This window comes from Podarcis raffonei, chromosome 15, assembly GCF_027172205.1.
Source record: "Podarcis raffonei isolate rPodRaf1 chromosome 15, rPodRaf1.pri, whole genome shotgun sequence".
NCBI classification, from domain to species: Eukaryota; Metazoa; Chordata; class Lepidosauria; order Squamata; family Lacertidae; genus Podarcis; species Podarcis raffonei.
The window spans coordinates 29,656,528-29,673,965 of NC_070616.1; the positions used below are offsets into that span (position 1 = coordinate 29,656,528).

General features: G+C 48.0%; 1 protein-coding gene across 2 annotated transcripts in view; it reads left to right on the plus strand.

Annotated features, from left to right (window-relative positions):
• The first annotated feature begins 680 nt into the window (after positions 1-680).
• The window catches only part of DSCAML1 (DS cell adhesion molecule like 1), a 166,582-nt gene continuing 149,824 nt past the window's right edge, over positions 681-17,438 (plus strand). The window contains exons 1-3 of one of the 2 annotated variants that reach the window (XM_053367552.1): positions 681-892; positions 11,322-11,639; positions 14,522-14,668. In XM_053367552.1, coding sequence (XP_053223527.1) covers positions 841-892; positions 11,322-11,639; positions 14,522-14,668 — 517 coding nt within the window. In that variant the 5' untranslated portion in view covers positions 681-840. The remainder of the gene's footprint in view (positions 893-11,321; positions 11,640-14,521; positions 14,669-17,438) is intronic. The other variant, XM_053367551.1, reaches the window with a different exon arrangement.

Below are 17,438 nucleotides of genomic sequence, written 5' to 3' on the forward strand. Positions count from 1 at the left end.
TGGAGGTAGCTCCTCAGCGCTGTGGGCTTGTGAGCACTGTAGGAGCTGCAGAGTCGCTGGGGGAATCCTTGGCTGTAACTGAATTGCCCCTGTGGGGCAGGGAAGTGCCTTCCAGTGCCTCTCTCCTAGAGCAAAGGGAAGAGAGCCTAGGTGCACCCAGTAGGCAGCTCTTTGCCAGCGATGCAAACCCCCTTCCCCGTGCCTATTCGCTTGGAGCAATTCCAAGCCCTAGGTCAGCCTGTCCACAGGATAAGAGCCTTTGAGCCAGTCCGGACAGAGGCTGGGCGCCGGGATGACCTCTTGCCACTGCCCGCTGGAAGCGGAAACTAACTGCCTGGCGTGGTAGCGCCGACTTGGTGGCTTAGGAGAGTCCAGGTGAGAAGGACTGTTGGGTTCGCCTCGGCTCGGGCTGCCCTCCTCCGGGCATTCCTCGGGGTGGTCTTCGGAAGGGCGCGGGAGAGCGGGCGGGCAGGCAGCGCGCGCCCAGCCCCGGGAAGGCACCTGCCCGCGAGCGCACCTGCCCCTGCCTGGCCGGAGCTTAGCGCTGGAGGAGAGCGAGGGAGGCGTCCCCTTCCCTCTCGCCTCCCCCCGCGGCCTGTGTGGGCGGGGATGTGGGAGCCCGCCCCGCTCCTCCCTTCCTGCGCGCTCGCTCCTCGCTGGCTCGCCGGCTGACAGTAGCAGCAGCTGGGCGCAGCGCTAGGCGGGCAGGCGAGCGAGCAGGAGGGCAGGCGAGCGCGGAGCATCCGACGACGGGGGAAGCTGGCGAGGGCCGGCCAGGGACACGGGCAGCGGCAGAGGCAGGGCGCCCGCCCGCCCGCGGCACCGGCCCCCCTGGATGGCATGTGGCTGGTCACTTCTTGCCTCCTGCTGCTCAACTCCTGGACCAGCCCAGGTAGGCGAGGGCGGCGGCGGCGGCGGCGCCCCGTCGGGTCGGGAACTTTTCTAGCCGAGCCGCTCCGGAATGCCCGGCGGCTCCCCAACGCCACTTGCGCCCGGCTCCAGGGAGCTCTTGCTCCCGGTCAGCCCCTCGCACTTTCTGACTCTTTCGCGGTGGAAGCGTCCTTCGGCTTCGGGGAAGAGGGTGCTTCCTGACCTGCCAGCGACGGAGGGGGCACCCTACACTGGCGCCCCCCTCCCGTCGCCGGTGCTTGGGCTAGTTCGGACTTGCACTTTGGTCTGCTTTTGACCAGTGTGTAGGTCCTCTTTCCCCAAAGGTGCTTGGTGGGCGTTGTGGAAAACGATCCTAATGTGACCCAGAACTCTAGGGTTTTTTTGTTTTTGCACGGAGAGTTCTCAGATTTGTCAGGGCTGCTATGCTGCTAGCTCTGTCCCCCCCATCTTGAGGTGGGGATGGCCTATATTTTGCTTTGCTTTGTGTGTGTGTCCCCCCCCCACATTCCCCTAAATGTGTGTGTGTGTGTGTGTGTGTGTGTGTGTGCGCGCGCGCATGTGTGTGCAGGGCACCCCTTCTGCCAGGCTCTCCCAGAAGAAGCATCAACCCTGGGGAATGTTGGTGTTGTCTGCTTTTGGGTTTCTGTTCTGGTGAATGTGAATTTTGGGTTAGCAGGGGCTGTGCCCGGGAGCCTGGCACAAACTGGGCAGGCAGAGAGCAAGTCTGGATCCCTGAGCTCGCAATTATTGCCATTAACTCTTTGTAGCCTCTGAAATTCATTCATCAGGGAAATTAAAAATAACGCACCCCCGCCTCTCCTCAGCCCATCTCTGCAGAAATGTATTTAATTACGTGAATGTTGAATAGATACCAAGGCAGCATCTCCCTGTGTGTTCGAGCAAGAATTCCAAGGCTTAAAGCTGCCAGCGATACTTTTAGAGCTTTGTTCTTCTGTCCCCAGTTGTCAAAGTCAACGTTGAGCCATATTCTAATCCCATAAGATAGTTCAAACCCTGATATGCCTTTAAAATAACAGCCTCCCCTCTAGGAGTGCTTTAATAAATCTAGCCCAGCAGTTGGAAAGGAATCAGATTTGGAAAAGGGGGGATATGAGCCAATTCAGTTGTCAGGGCAATGCAATTCTTTAAGAAGCAAGGTTCTGTTTGGAACTGGAAGCTGGGGTTTGGGGGTCTTCTGTACAGAAATTGGGCCCCGACTAATGAAGCCATTGTAACCAGAAGGCAATTGGATGTTGCATCGGATGAAATTACAACCCGGTTTAGTGTAATCGATCTGTGTTGCATAAAAGGATGGGCAATTTGCAGCTTCTGCCATCTGTTTGGTGCACAATCCACAAGAACAATCATGCAAGCGCTGCAATTTGGGGGGTGCCTGCCTGCCTGCCTGCCTTCCCTTTCACAGGTTCCACTGTGAGATTTTATCCTGTCATGCCTTGTGAGCAAAGCAAAGTGTCTCTCTTTCTTTTGGCTCCAATCAGACAGACTGTTAAGAGAGCAACATACAGAAATTGGGTGGTTGCTGTAGAATGAATACCTATTTGTTTGTTTTAGCACATTTTAAATGTTTTGTTTGTTTGGGGCAGAATAGTTATGTGAAAACCAGTTATTAATCATAAAGTAACTTTTTAATTAAAGCTAGGGCTAGTCTGTTTTTGGGGGTAGCATCCCCCCAGATCTCTCTGTGTTGAGGTTCTGCTTGTCTCTGTCATCCATGCCAGCATCTGATTTGCCTGCATTTGCATTTTGACTGTGCAAAAAGAAGAGGGGGGAAAACACACAATGTGTGCTATATTCCCTTTGATTTTTTCACAGGCAAAATAATAATTGTTTGTACTAGATTGATTGATTAGTTTCATTCCCAGTGGTTTGGGAAAGTGTCTTTGGTGGTAGCAGCTGTTCAGTCTTTGAGAAGACCAAATTGAGTCTTCCTCAACAGAATCTCGCACAGCCTCATCCCCTTTTTGGAAGCCATGATTTTTTTTTTAATGGACCCCTAACTGCTTCTTTGTTAGAAAGTGTTAAAATGGAGCAGTTCCAGAAAGTGAATAACAATACAATAGGTTACATTATATTAGGGTGAGAAATGATATTGCTTAATGCATGAAAAGCCTTTTGGATACTTAATATATTTGGGCATCTAAGCACAACAGTTTAATGGGCTTGTGTTGTAGAAAAGGGCTCTGTTATAACAAAAAAGCAAATAAACATTTGATCCAAGGGAACACTAAAGTTTGAGGAAAAAACCGTCAATGGGTTGGAGCCCATTTCCCAGATTTATATACAGGCGGCTAACAAGTGTATGTGGGTATCTCACTGGGCAGAGAGCTCAGTGTCGCTGCTTTTACGACTTGGGAGCAGAGGAGAGGGATGTGAGCAACTCTGCTTGCTTTGCAGACATGTCCAGTGTCATGGCTGGGTATCCATGTCTTGGCACAGGGTGGTGGTGGGGGATGCTTGCAATTCTGTTTCCACCCCACCTCTTCCTGCTGCATCCTATTTAGGTGGAGCTTTTCTCATATTAAAATCAGGCAGCTATTTAGTTCCCATTTGCACCACTTCTGTTCCCTCCCTTGTGCCCCCCCCTCATTGTGCTTTGTTTGTCTTAGAAATTAAACATGGGATCCTCATTAAGCTGTAGAGAAAGGGCTGGTTTGACATGTTCCAGGTTCTGCTAAATAGCAGCGGCATTGGAAGCTAACGGATGGGGGGCAGGGGAAGTTGCCCACCCCTGCATGACGGCTAAGCCTTGATGACCCATTGCCTGGGGTCCTCCAAACCCCAAGTTGGCTGCCAAGCAGCATACCTTTAAAATCTAGGGGGTGCTGCCCCCATTATCTATCTCGGCTGGAGCTTTTGGCGCTCTTGAGAGCAAGCTGGGCACAACTTGGCTCCAGGCTTGGTGATGGAATTTAGTGACACGTAGCCATCTCTCCCCCTCCGATGTTAACTGCACCGGTGAGAGTGGGCAGAATTTCATATTTGTTTCGTAAGCACCCTCCATACCCTTCTCTTGTCATTATCTTCCCCCTGCTAGGCTGACATTGGAGGGGCTGCCTGAGCCCCCCTGTCTCATTCCCAGCAGCGGAGGAGCTCTGTGAGAGAGGAAGAGCTGAGGCGTCTCTCACATTCTGTGGCTCAGATCCTCCCAACATGGCGGCCCACACGTTCTGCAATGTGCCAGGAGGTGTGATTTCTTCCCTTCTCCAAACAGCATGGACTAACCACCTGCCACTCTATACCAGAGAAGGAGGCCATTGGGAAGCCAGTTTTCCATATTAGGAAAAGCAGTTTGAAAGGCCTCTTCAATTTCAGTTCCTTGAGGAATCAGAAAGGACCAAATTATTTATTGTATCTGAATGGAAGTGGAAAAAAATCTGCTGGATTTCAGCTTTTTCTTCCATCTGTGTTTGTTGTTTGTATTTCCTCATCCTCAGTAAGCCTTCAATTTGTGGCAAATCATGCAAAGAGGTTTTCCCTTAAAATGTAGCTAAATGTTTTTCCTTTAAAAAAATGATCTGGTGGCCTTTGCCAATATGCTGAATAGCATTGCTTGGCTGTAATGTCCCCACTAGCTTACGTTTAGCTTACCCTTGATGGAGGTGTGTGAGTGTGTGCATTTGAACCATGTGTGCATTATCTTGAAGTGCCCGGTAGACATGGCGGTTGTGTGAGATGAACAGAACTCTGGAGAGAGGCTTCTGAAAGCTCCTGCCTTTTCTAGACTTACAGAATAATGGAGCTGGGTCAGAGCTTCTCCCAGCAAGGGAAGTTGTGGTGGCAATTAGTAATTTGTGTATTCAAAATGGTGCAAACAGCTTAATGCCCATTGCCCATTGCCTGGAATAGAGCTGAGAGAAGCTGAAACAAAACTCACACTGGGTGCCAGAAATTGGTGCACTGCCCTCCTATGGCTGATCAGCCCAATTTCAAGCAGTGCATAGCCTCTCCTTGTATGTTTTTTATTTAATTTTTTCAACTTGTATACCTTGCTTTATTTTAAAAAATCCCAGAGTCATTTACATAACAAAGCCTTAAAACACAAAAACACCCACTCCACAGATTCACCACATTATCCTTGCAAATTTAGTGGTTAGTGAGTTTTCCAAGATGTGTGTGTGTGTGTTTAGCAAGAGGTGTGGGATCTTAGCATGAGACATCTGTGGCAGTGAAATATACTCGGAGTCGAGTGTGGATTTCATGCTCTTTATTCAGCTCATAGGAGGGGCGATCTCACTGGGGCCATTGGGGTGAGGCATGTATTGGATGCATGACTATGCAGATGGTGTTCTGGGTGTGGCAAAGGAGATGCTTGGGCTTCTGTATACTGTAATTCCTTCACCACAGTCTCTTCCCTGCTGCCGCTTGATTTCCAGTCTTTAGCTGTCTCTGTCCCAGTCAAGACTTCCAGAAGGATGCTAGCTCCTCATTCCCACACAGGGAACAGTTAACATGGATGCTCTTGATCAGGGGTCGGCAAAGTTTTTGTGGCTTGGGCTGGTTCATGGTCCTGCAGACGCTGTGGTGGGCCGGAGTGCAGGCGCACGCACAAATGCGCAAACGCTATTTCCGGCACTCCTTCTGGTGCGGAGGAGGCATGCACAGCTTCCCATTGGCTGCAGGAGCTTCCTGCAGCCAATGGGATGCCTGCCAGTGTCACGGAAGGCGGTCCCCGCTTTGCTGCACACTGGTTTAGCGTGGCACACGGGAGCTGACCGAGCGGGTGGCAGGGGTCCATGGGTCAGTTTTAAATGACCCCCATGGGCCGCTTGTGTCCCATGGGCCTTAGGTTGCCGACCCCTGCTTTTGATGGATGTAGAGTGCAGCACAGAGCGCTTTGATGCATGCTGCCCTCTGGAACAAGAGGCAAGGAAGTACTCTGTCAAAAAGTGGGCCATGAGGCAATGCACTCCAATATCTTAACCAAAGGGTTGAGGCAGTGGTCGGCTTGCGTGATTTTGGGTGAAATCCCTCCCTTCTCCTCACAGTTCAGATCCTGATAATGAGCCATTGGGAGTGATAGCTAAAAGGGGTAAGGGTTGATGGCTCCCAGAGGCAGGTGGATCCCTTAGAATTGGTTGTTTGCCTTGTCATCTCGGCACTGGTGTCCCTGACACACTCACTTATTCTGACAGCTGCTAAGGTTGTTGTTTTTTTAAAATTAAGAAGCAAGTTATTTAAATTCTTCCTAAGCTCTACACTTACAGCAGATAGATTGCATCCAAGGAGAGAATAAGTCTCCTAACATAGTCCAAGGGTGGCTGGTGTAATAGCTGGTTGTGTTTGAAGCCATATAAGGGGGAGATAAGGTGGCCTTGGCCTTGCAGTATTCAGAAGTCAGGTTTACCCCCCCTTTTTTTAAAAAAAAGAGGGCATAAACAAGCTATGAGGAAGCAAATGTTGCTGGCAGCTTCTTGCACCTCTTGTCAAAAGCTGTTTGTGGCTCATTGTTAACTTAGCTTCTAGGTGGGAATGGTAAGGCAGGTTTGGGGGTTCTCCGGCTTCTTCTTGCTCCCCTTTTTCCACTGAACATGTTTTCCAAGTCCATCTTGTGCATTAACTCCACCATTCAGTCCCTTCACCATTCAGTGTGCTTTCAGAGAATGCTACTTGGGTGTGGGGGAGCAAGGTGCAATGGAGGAGGAATTGCTGCCTGGAAAACACAGCTTACCCTAGAGATGCTCTGCACATTTTGCTGTTGACTTGTTACCCCCTATCCATGAGCAATACCTGTGCATAGTAAGAGCCTGTGATCAGTAGGGTAGGCAACAAGGATGGAGCAGCTTTCTAAGCTCATGGTGAGGTTGAAATTTCTGTACCTGTAAACCACTGCATCCTTTGAAGTCTGATGGAGTGGACATCTGCCCCACTTTTGCAGCCATCATTGCTGATTCCTACTCAACTCTTGGTGGCATCTGTATCTTTTACCTATTGTTTTTGAGGATCACAGCTCCATTTGGCAGTGACCTGTCAGGAGCCTGTGACTTAGGTGAGGCCCCTTTTGACTGCGGCATTCCCTGCTGAATTCATCTGACTGGTAAAATATAAAATCTCCACTAAAGGCTGCTAACTGGTGGACTGTAAAAATTAAAATAAAATAGCCCACTTCCCCTTACATCTCTTCAGTAGGTTTGAGCCATCATAAATGTATTTTGACCCTTGAAAAGAAGAGCAATGTTCTTGTCATGCAAGATCATTTTTCCTTGTGGTCTCACCTGCGGACCAAAGGCTGGGCCAGTGTAGCATCTCAGTCTATGATATTTAGAGGGTGTGGTAACATGTGGAAGGGTGAGAAGATGACTGCTTGGAAGGGGGTCAGAAACATCTTTGTGCTTTGCCCCCAAGACGTGTGCTGGATGCAGACGACTGCTTTGACAGAAAGTGACCTTCACCTTTCTTTGCCAGGTTCCTTCTAGCAGTGCAACACTTGAAGAAGTCCAGTGAGGAAGATGAGTAAATATTATGGTAGAATGATGACAAAATGAATCTCTTTCCCCGGACAAAGCCGAAGTATTAATATTTCAATACCTCTAGGTTGCAATTTCCTACAATTTAAGACGATTGCTCTGTGAGAACTCGAAATGTGTTTTCTTCAGCGCTGGGAACACAGACTGTGCATCTTTGCTTTGGTGCTGCTGTTCTGTTGCCATCCCATCCTCCCTTCTGTACCAGTGCCGAAGGTTGGGTCTAAATTAATGCCTTTGATATGTAGGTTACAGCCAAGGATTGTGACCAGATGCCAGAAGTGATTTCTGTTTTAAAAATATTGCAAGGCTATTTCTATGTTTTTAATCTCTCCTGGTGATTTGGAGGCAGTTTTATGAAACATGGAATTAGGATGGTGCTCACCGTTAAATGGTAAAGGAGATTAGATGGATTTAACTCTATGCGTCTGTCTCATAACTACTACCAATCCCATAACTTCCATTTTCTATTAAAAATCCATTCCGCCCCTTTTGACCTGCAAAAGCTTTACTAGTAATTTGAATTCCTCTCCTTATTTATGAGGATTTTGCCCCCCCTTTCTCCCCACCCCCATATCTGTGCAACTAACCTTAACATGGTGAGTAGGGTGGGGGACTCACTGCAGAGAAAATGGTTATCTCCCAAGGGGTTGCTGCTCATGGGAGCACTGAATGCAGTGGCGAGAGAATGGGAGCCCTCCTACTGGACCTGAGTGGGCTTTGCTAGCAGCTGCATGAACATGGCTGCCTCCTCTAAGGGCCCCATGTTGACCCTTCAAGCCATGCTTGCAGTGAGCCCAGATTTCTGTAAGCCAGGACCAGGGCTGTGTGTTCTTCCCAGTTCTGTGACCCGAATACATTATGCAAATATTTGCTTGGCTGGCATAATTCTGTTTCTGGCAGGAGGTACGCAGAGCTTGTGTATTTATTTATTTGTTATGAAGATTTATATCCTGCCTTTCTATAATATATCCATAGTGGCTTATTAGCAGGGCTGAAATACAAACACAATAGTAAAACAACAAGATGAAATGCTATATCAAGTAACAAAGCTTCAGGGCTTTGATTGCTGAAAGTCCAGCTCTTCCTGCCTCCTCTGTTCAAGCTTATCTGCTAGAAATGCCTCTCTACTCTCTTACCAAAAACCTGCAATTCTTAGGATGCTGAATTTTATGCCTTGCACCAAATCCCACTTTTGCACAACTGGGATTCTTTTTAACAAAACAGAAATGCTGGACTAGGTGGATCGAGATTTTATCTATGAAGGTGGTTATTTTGGTCTTAGGAAAGAGGGCAAACATTGTTAGCCATTGAAAGGATAATGAGTATTCACTCTATCTCTGTAAAACTCACACATGTTGGCGGGCCAAGGAAATTCTTGTAGGGGAAAAAGCAAGAGAAAAGGGAAAAAACAAACAAACAAACAAACCAGGGATGGAGTTGACTTCAGGGTTGAAGCAGAGCTGGGGATACCCTGGAGTGGAGAGGGACTGCCAGACAGTGTTCACACAATAATGGACTGGATGGTTGTTTTCTGGCACTCTTCTAGTTAAATTTGCTGTTATGTAGTTGTGATGAACCTGAGTTGTTGGTGAGGAGAGACACAGGAACTCAATGAGTGACATGTCTTAGGTATGGTGGTGGCAGTAACTGGGAGCTGGCTTGTGCCTCGTCCCTATTGGCAAGGGCCTATGATGAGTGTGTGTCGTCTGCCTGGAGTTTCAGAGAAGGGGATCCTTGTGTTTGGGTTTTGTCCTGAGGAGGCTTGGGATGAATCTAGCAGAAGCATTGTTTGGTCCATAACAAAGTGCCTCCTGTGGGCTGGTAAATAGCGGGAAATGGTGTGGCGTATCTTGTCCCCCCCAAAATCTTCTCTTGCAGCAGAGTGCCTCCCCACCCCTGCAATTTTGTCAGGCAGATGTTTGTATCCAGAGCAAGGAGCTTATTCTGAGAGAGGGGCGGGTGTGTGAAGAGCCTTTCCATCGCCTCCTGTGGCTCCATTCAGACAGTTTTTGCTGTCTTGCAGCTCTGTTAACTGCTTCCTTGTTTCTAAGAGATGCACATTAATGTGCCTGTACTGTGAAGTAATTAAAACATTCTAGATATTATTTTTCTAATGCCAGCCCAAGAAAGCTGTGTGGTATTTGGACCCATGGTATTAGAAGAGGAGACGGCTTCTGAATATTCACCATCATGATGAAAACACAAATATTTTTTCCCATCTTGCTTAGCGTTTACGGTCTCATCCCTGCTTTGTGTTGAGATGTGAATTGCTGTGCCCAATAAGGCTTTAATAGCCTTTCCTCAAATGAGCAGTTGGGATGGAGGCATCCTCCCTGGAGGGGCTGGTGGTGGTAAACTGCTCTGCTAAGAATATTAATAGATGAGCCATTTTTTGCCATTCGCTACCATTTGTCTCCCTCCTGCACCCCCCCAAGACAAAAAAAAAAAAAATGCTGGGGAAAAATTGAGGTTGTGGAAGGTCCCTTGTGACTTTGTCCAAAGCGGTAGTGCTTTTTTTGCTTCTTTGCATGGTTGTAGGCGCAGCTGGGAAGGTGGCTGGGCTCTGAGCCCGAGGAGGAGCTGCTAATTCCCTGGCACAGATTGCTCCGTCCTCGATCTTTGTCCTTCCACCTACTTAAAAGTAGCACAGCTAAAAAAAGGAGTCAAATCTGAATGGCTTTGGGGGCCTCCAGCTGATTCTCAGGAAATATCTGGCCCCATCCAAGCACATTGCAGCCTCCAGCATGTACATAGGTGTTGGTGTAGGTGGGTGTGCTTGTGCCCCTTGCAGAGAAGACAAAAGTGCTTCTTTCCCCCAAGTAGGGTGCTCTTGCCCATATCTGAGATTTAGGCACACTGCCCCCTACCCCGTGAATGGCACAGTAAATGGTAGAAGTGACACCAGAGCAACTGACTAAGCCTTCCTTGTTGGGGTGATGGTGGTTTCAAGAGGCTTCCTGCTGGACACTGGAGGACAGCACAGAGGCCTGGCAGATCTTGAAAAAGACACTGGAGGGAGATGTGGGTGTAATTGGCTGAACTGGCTTAACCCAGATCCTTATTCCTGTGCATGATTGACAAGAGTGGGGTGGGGAGGTCCTTGTCCCTCAGCTCCTTCCATTATCTCTTCCCAAGCTACCCTCCACCTGAGCAGCTGTAGGTGTTTCCCTCCTTTGATAGCTATTGTACCCTTGAGCAGTGATTGTTCTGAAAATCTTCATCAGTCTTCTCTCTCCCTTCCCCCTGGTATATGTGCTAAGTTACACATGTTCTCAACAACATGACAAATAGGATAAATGGGAAGCTCAATTCTACCACTCATTGACATGTGAGATTCATTTCATTGTTTGCTGAAATGTTTAGGTTGTTTTTTTAATGGGTTTATTCATTCTGTAAGAGGGCTGATGGAAAACATATAAGCCCACAGGGATCTGGAGTATGCACCTCATGAAGTCCTGGCTGCCCAGTCAGCTCTTGATTTTTGAACATTTGGCAGATACTTCCTCTGAAGGCATTTCAGAAGCTGCTGTCCTTGAGGTTTGAGGGATGCCTACTGAAGCTTCTGATTCTGTGGTTCTTGCCAATTATTGGGGCTGTAAATCCTGCCCCCAGAGGGCAGACCTCCTGGCATAGCCAAACAGCCTCATTCTGGTGTGGCCTTGAGGGTCTGTTTGGTGCTTGTAAGCCAGGACCTTGTGAATTTGCACTGGGCTCTGAAATGGAAGTTTAGCAGGCCTCTGCTGGCCTTGCCTCTGGAGAAGGTTACTCAGCAAGTATTCCTAGGGAAGAGCCACTGGCTCATTTCCTTGGTGCTGTGGGTGAGCTAAGGTAGTGGGAGTATCCAGTGGCAATGACTGGGCTGACTTTTGGGGTTTGCATGAGGGCGCTCCTGGCACCACTCCTCATAATGCTTGCTCTCCCATTTTCTTCTCTTCTCCTCTGCAGCGCATACAGAAGATGTTGGAACCAGCCTCTACTTTGTGAACGACTCCATTCAGCAGGTGACCTTCTCCAGCACTGTGGGGGTGGTAATCCCCTGTCCAGCAGCAGGGTCCCCCAGTGCCACCCTTCGCTGGTACCTCGCCACTGGGGATGACATCTATGATGTCCCACACATCCGTCACGTCCATGCCAATGGGACGCTGCAGCTCTACCCTTTCTCGCCATCTGCCTTCAATAGCTTTATCCACGACAACGACTATTTCTGTACTGCAGAGAATTCTGCGGGGAAAATCAGGAGCCCAAATATCCGGGTTAAAGCAGGTATTGGCTGACTGGCTGCTCTGGGTCTTGTCTTCAGTATGGTTGACTTCACTTGTAGTGGAGGGAGGATGGTGGCAGTCTTTGGGCCTGTGCCCAGTTACTTTTTTAGCTGAGCATAGACAGCTGTGGCTGTGTTTGGTCCAAGACAATCAGGAATATTTTCTAGGAGAGGTAAATGAGTGTCTGTTGGATGAGTGTCTGAATGCTGACTTTTGAATTGCAGAGAACTCTTCGTTATGCTGGCTTCTCTAGACACTTTGAATGAAACCTTTTGGTGAGGTCTGAGCTGGGCCAAACTCCTGTCACCTGTATAGGAAATGTTCCTTTGCAGCCATCCTACTTGCTTTGTGAGCTGCAGCCTAAACAAGCTGATGGCTAATTAAGCAGAGGAAAATGATGAGCAAAGTAGCAGAGCTCTTCTGGTCAATGATTGACAGAGACTGGGTGGGCTGAGAACCCCCAGTGGTTCCATTAGGTAACCTATTAAGCATTGGACTAGCAAAGTGCATACTACCCCAGGGACCAAAGGAGCTTTCTTCCTTCATTGCCTTGCAGCAGTGTAGACTGACATTAAATATCCAGAAGTGAATTATTTACCCGAATTACAGCATTGGTTATAATATTGGGGAGGTGCAGGGCGAGAAGAATGTAAGGACAGAACTTAAGGGCACGGGTTGCACTTGGCCAGAGGAGCATTCAGAATTCTCTTTATGCATTGGTTACCTCCCTGCTTGTGGCTCACACCTGTGAGTGCTGAAGGAGCAATGTGGGAGGGAGGATACAAGTTGGACCTTTTTATGGCAGATGCTTGCTTCTTCCCTAAACCAGTAAGGACTCTTTTCTGGTTGACATTTTACCTTTGTGACTCTGAAGAAATGGGACTGGTAGTTTTTCCTTCCAAATCCACAGCTGGAAATAGACCCTCCCAGGTGTGGAGGTGGGGGGGGGCAGGCTGTGGTTTCTGCTATGGGTACTTTCCCCCCAGAGTGCCCCTGTTGGCTGTTCCTGGGCCTGGGCAACACCACCTCTTTCTCCTGCAGTTGTCTGTGGTGCCCTTGGTTTAAACTGCATGTTTAGGACGACAAACATTGATCAGCAGTTTCTTTTTGGTGGCTTCAGCATTGTAATGTATGACTTTCTAAAAGACTGATTTGGATTCTGAATATCTTAAGGGGCCTTGTTGGGGAAATCCACCCGTTTCTGAATGCCAAATATCAATTTGCATTCCAACACATATTTCCCAATGGGAGGGGAAGGGTTGAATCCTTGAACCCTTAACTCCTCTAACATTTGTTACCAGTTATATCTTCTGGCTAACTTGAGGGTCAAATATCCCTCTTTCCCTGTGGCGTATTATACAATTATGTAAGGTATGAAGAGAAAAGCTTTTCTCTCTTTCTCATATAGTACTGGAACCTGAGGGGATCCATTGAAGCTGAACAGAGGACAGGCACAAGAGGAACCACTTCTTCACACAATGCATAGTTAAAACTATGGTTTTTGCTGCCACAAGATGTAGAGATGGCCACCAACTTTGGAACACATAAGTCTTCAAAAGGAGATTAGATGTATTTGTACAGCATAAATCTCTCAAGTAACGGTATCTATATGCTACCTGCAGTATTGGAAGCAGTGTGCCTCTGAATGCCAGTTTCTGGGGCACAGCATCAGCAGGAGGCTGTAACGTTTATGGCCTCCTTGTAGCCTTTATTTCACCTGGGTCAAAGACCCAGTTTGGCACCCCCCCATGCACATTTGTGTAAACACATACACACAGGCTGGGAGCCTCAATGGTACCCCTCTGGAGGCTTCACCTGGGGCAAAAACCCCATCTAGCCCCCTCCTCCCAGGTACAGCTCTGCTTTGGAGCATTTTCTGGCTGTAGTGAGAAGCAGGATGCTGGACTAGATAGGCCCCCTTTGGTCTGATCCAGCTTCTGCCGGACACTTCTTATGTTTTTCATACATTCTATGTAGGCTGCCTTTGAAAGTTGTCTGGAAACTTCAGAATACAGCTGCAAGATTGCCCATGAGCTGTAGTAGGAACAGGTCCCACTCTAGTACTTCACTGGCTCTCAGCCTATTCAGAGTGTTGTTTTCCACCTTTTAAACCTCTTGATAACTTGGGACCAGGATCCCTGAAGGATCAACTGTTTCCCCATGTACCAGTCTGCACACCAAGGACTTTGCAGGAGGTCTTTTTCTGGTCCTCCTGCTGAGTGAGGTGCAGCAGGTGGTTCCTGAGGAAAGGAGACAGCAGCACAGAGAGTCTTGCCTTCACCTTACTTTGTTATCGTTTTGGCTCCTGGTCTTATTTCCCCAGGCCTTTTAATCTCTTCTAGATTCAAATTGTTTTTTTTTATCCCCCCCCCCCGTTGTCTTTTGCTGATTTAATATGTTTTGTGGCTGATAGTTATTATTTTATGTGTTTTGAATTTTTACTCCTGTTGCAACTTGGCTGTAGGGCATTATATACTTAAAATAAATTTTAACTGCTGGTGTTCGTTCTTCGACCAGCTTTCAGCATATGACAGGATAATTTATTTTCTGCACTGTGATACTTTGTGCCTTTGTTTTACTGAGGTTCTCGTTTGTTTTGCTGGGTTTATTGTGTGTTAGGCTAGGTGGAGGTTTGTTGGCTCTGGAAAAACAGTTGGTAACACAGCCTGCCCCAATGCACAATGCAGGCCAAAGTCTCTGGGCGCTTCTTGGAGGAGTGCTGCCAGTTGAAAGCCACGTGCGAAACCTGGTGTCATGTGCGCTGTAGGATGGATGACTGTGCAGGGTTGTGAACAAAGGGGATGAAATTCTTCTTGAAGTGCAGCAATGGCTTCTGGTTACCACTCTGTCCCAATCACCACCTCCCTGTTTCTTTCTCCCCAGTTTTCAGGGAACCTTACACAGTCCGGGTGGAGGATCAAAGGTCAATGCGTGGAAACGTGGCTGTTTTCAAGTGCCTCATCCCTTCTTCGGTGCAAGAATACGTCAGTGTTGTGTCCTGGGAGAAAGACACGGTTTCTATCATCCCAGGTAAGAGAGGAGGCATTGCTGCCCCTCACCCCCTGGTCCTGCTGCTTCCTTTTTTCTATCACATTATATCTGTTGTCATTCTCCCTCTAGTGATCCCTGGGCAAGGGGCACAATGGATGCTGGCTGAGGATTGTCAGCCCTTTTGCCAAGTCCCAATGCCAATGGGGCCACAAGAGTGGTCCCCCCCATGTTTTTTAGGAACAGGGCCCCAGGGTGGATTCCCTCCTTCCCAGAGCTGGGCTGTCTCTGCATTTAGTCAGCTCTGTAAGGCCCCTTAGAGCTTGGATTAGCTGGTGCCATGCTCATGCTGAGAGATGAGGGGAATGTGAGGAGGTGATAGTCTTGCTCAGACCACCAAGAAGAGACTGGCTGCTTATCCAGGCCAGCATCCTGTTCTCAGAGTAGACAACCAGATGCCTCTGGGAGGAGGCCTGCAGGCAGGACCCAAATGCAGCAGCTTGAGCTCCTCTCCCTGCCTGAGCTTCCCAGCAACTGGTCTTATTATACTGAGACATGCATTGGCTGATGCCTTCCTCCCTTCAAGATAGTGCCCTTGAGCCAAACAGGAGCCACACAGAACCAAAGATTGTGTTTAGCCTGGAAGTGCCTTAGAATGAAATCCATCAAATGGTTGGGGATGTTACTTTGAATTGTTCTTGGAAGTAAACACTCAAATCAAAGAATCTGACTTGTGTCTTGCAAGACTTTAATTGGTCTTTAAAGGCTATCTGGAGAGAAGATTTGACCAGCCTTCCTCAAAGCCCTACTTCTGCAGAGACTGCCAGGGTTTGGGCAGACCCAGAAGAAGGGGGGGGGTGCACCAAGGATTGCGAAGGGAGATCCTCCTCCCCCTCTTTGACCTTTTCAGTGCACACTCTGTATTATTAGAAGGAAAAGAAAACTGATTTTATAAATTGCTCATTGATTTGAGAGCAGTGCTTGCCTGAGGCAGCGTCTGCTTTGGTCTGTTGGATAATTCTCCTGCGCAGCTTCTGTGTTGGCTCCCGAAAGCTGGGATGAGCTTTCTGGGGAGCACACACCATGTGGTGATATGTTGTTATTTTGGTTGCATTTCTGGAGTTGAGGTTCCATATTAGAAGACTAACCCAATCAGAGAACAGGCATAGAAACTGTGCCCTGATTTCCAGAGTGCAGAACATGTAATGACTACAAAAACTAACTGGGAGAGGGAGAAACTATTGATCTGTTCTGATGGAAGAACCACCTAGCCATGGTTCAAAGCCTTAGAAATGCAGTGAGATTCACCAGCAAGTTCTCATCTTATACCTTGTGTTGCATCTTCCCTTTGAGAAGGCTGCTATTTGAGTAGAGGGACTTAAGGACAGTGTGTAGGAGAGGGCAGCTGAAATTCTCCTCTCTGTTGCTGTGTTTCATGACTGCTTTGTGTCCATTTGTTCCCTTATTATATAAGGACTGTTCTTTCTGGATGATGTAGCTACAGACATTGAGGTGCTATCTGATGCTGCCTCTAGTGTGAAACCATCTTGTGAAGCTGCTTTCTCGACTCCCCTGCTAGATCTTCCTGAGCTGAAGTGGTTAAGGCTGCTGTTGTGAGCCTTGAGTACTGGTGACTCAGAGGAGCCTGAAGGACCTGGGGGAATGGGCTGCTGCACCCTAGCGGACCTGAGACTGGTTAGGGCCATACAGGCTATCCAGAGAGCCCTGCCTTTGTAAGCCAGTAGTGTTTGGCCAACCCTGCAAAGACTTGGCAAGGGCTTTGCCCCAAGGCCTGTTCATCGCTGCTGGATGTTTGTCCTTGCAAGGGTCAAGAAATGCCTCTGGTCTCAAAGCTGCCTTGCAGAAGCCTACAGCGGAAGCTGAGAGGATTGGATGTGATGCCCGAGACCTCAACACTTTTTTGTTGTTGGAGACCTAAACTGTGGGTGTTTCCATGGGCAGGCAGTGTACTCAGGTTTTTCCTGTTCTTGGGGAGTGAACAGACCTCCTTGCAGAGAGAGAAGCCTGCTTTCTTTCCTCTGCTCAGTAAACTTGAGCAGTTGTTAGCAATCTCCTTATCCCTGGGTGGGCTGTGCTTCTCACAGTTGTTGGGGTCCTCAATGTTCCAAGCAGCAGTGGGATTGCAAGAGGGGCTTGTGGTGTATCATACTGTAGTGTCTGCTACTGGGTTGCTCTGAAGCCTCTTTGGAAGCAGAAACATACAATGGCTGCTCCCCTATATATGTTTGCATTTTTCTGCATTAAAAACACCTACCGTAATTCAGGTTTATTTGAATGCTGTCTTTCCAATCCCTTACTCCTTCTTAAGACTCTTACAAGATGGAGGAGTAGTGGACTTCACCACCACACACACACACACACACACACACACACACACACACACACACTCATCCCCATCCTTGTGTTTACCATCTAACTTGATGTAGAATTATGGAGAATTTGAAAGTTTGCACACAATTTTGTGACAGTTTGTTTGGCCAAATAAAGGTATTGCCCTAATGTGGCTATTTGAAGATAAAACCACTCATATCCAGTCAGACCTGTTAACAGTTGGAGCAGTTAGTATGACGTTTCCAGAGCATGAAATGTGTATGTACTCATTGCACGATAATATGCATTCATTGCTAGGTGCAGACACATTTGGGGGGAGCTGTACACAAGACATTGTCTCCATGCCATCCTTGTTCCACACTATTAGCTGTCTTAAGCGCATTCTGCTGGATTGGTTTTAATCCATTTTGTGTTGAGAGCATTTGATGCACACAACTGTGTAAACTCGGCCACACAATAC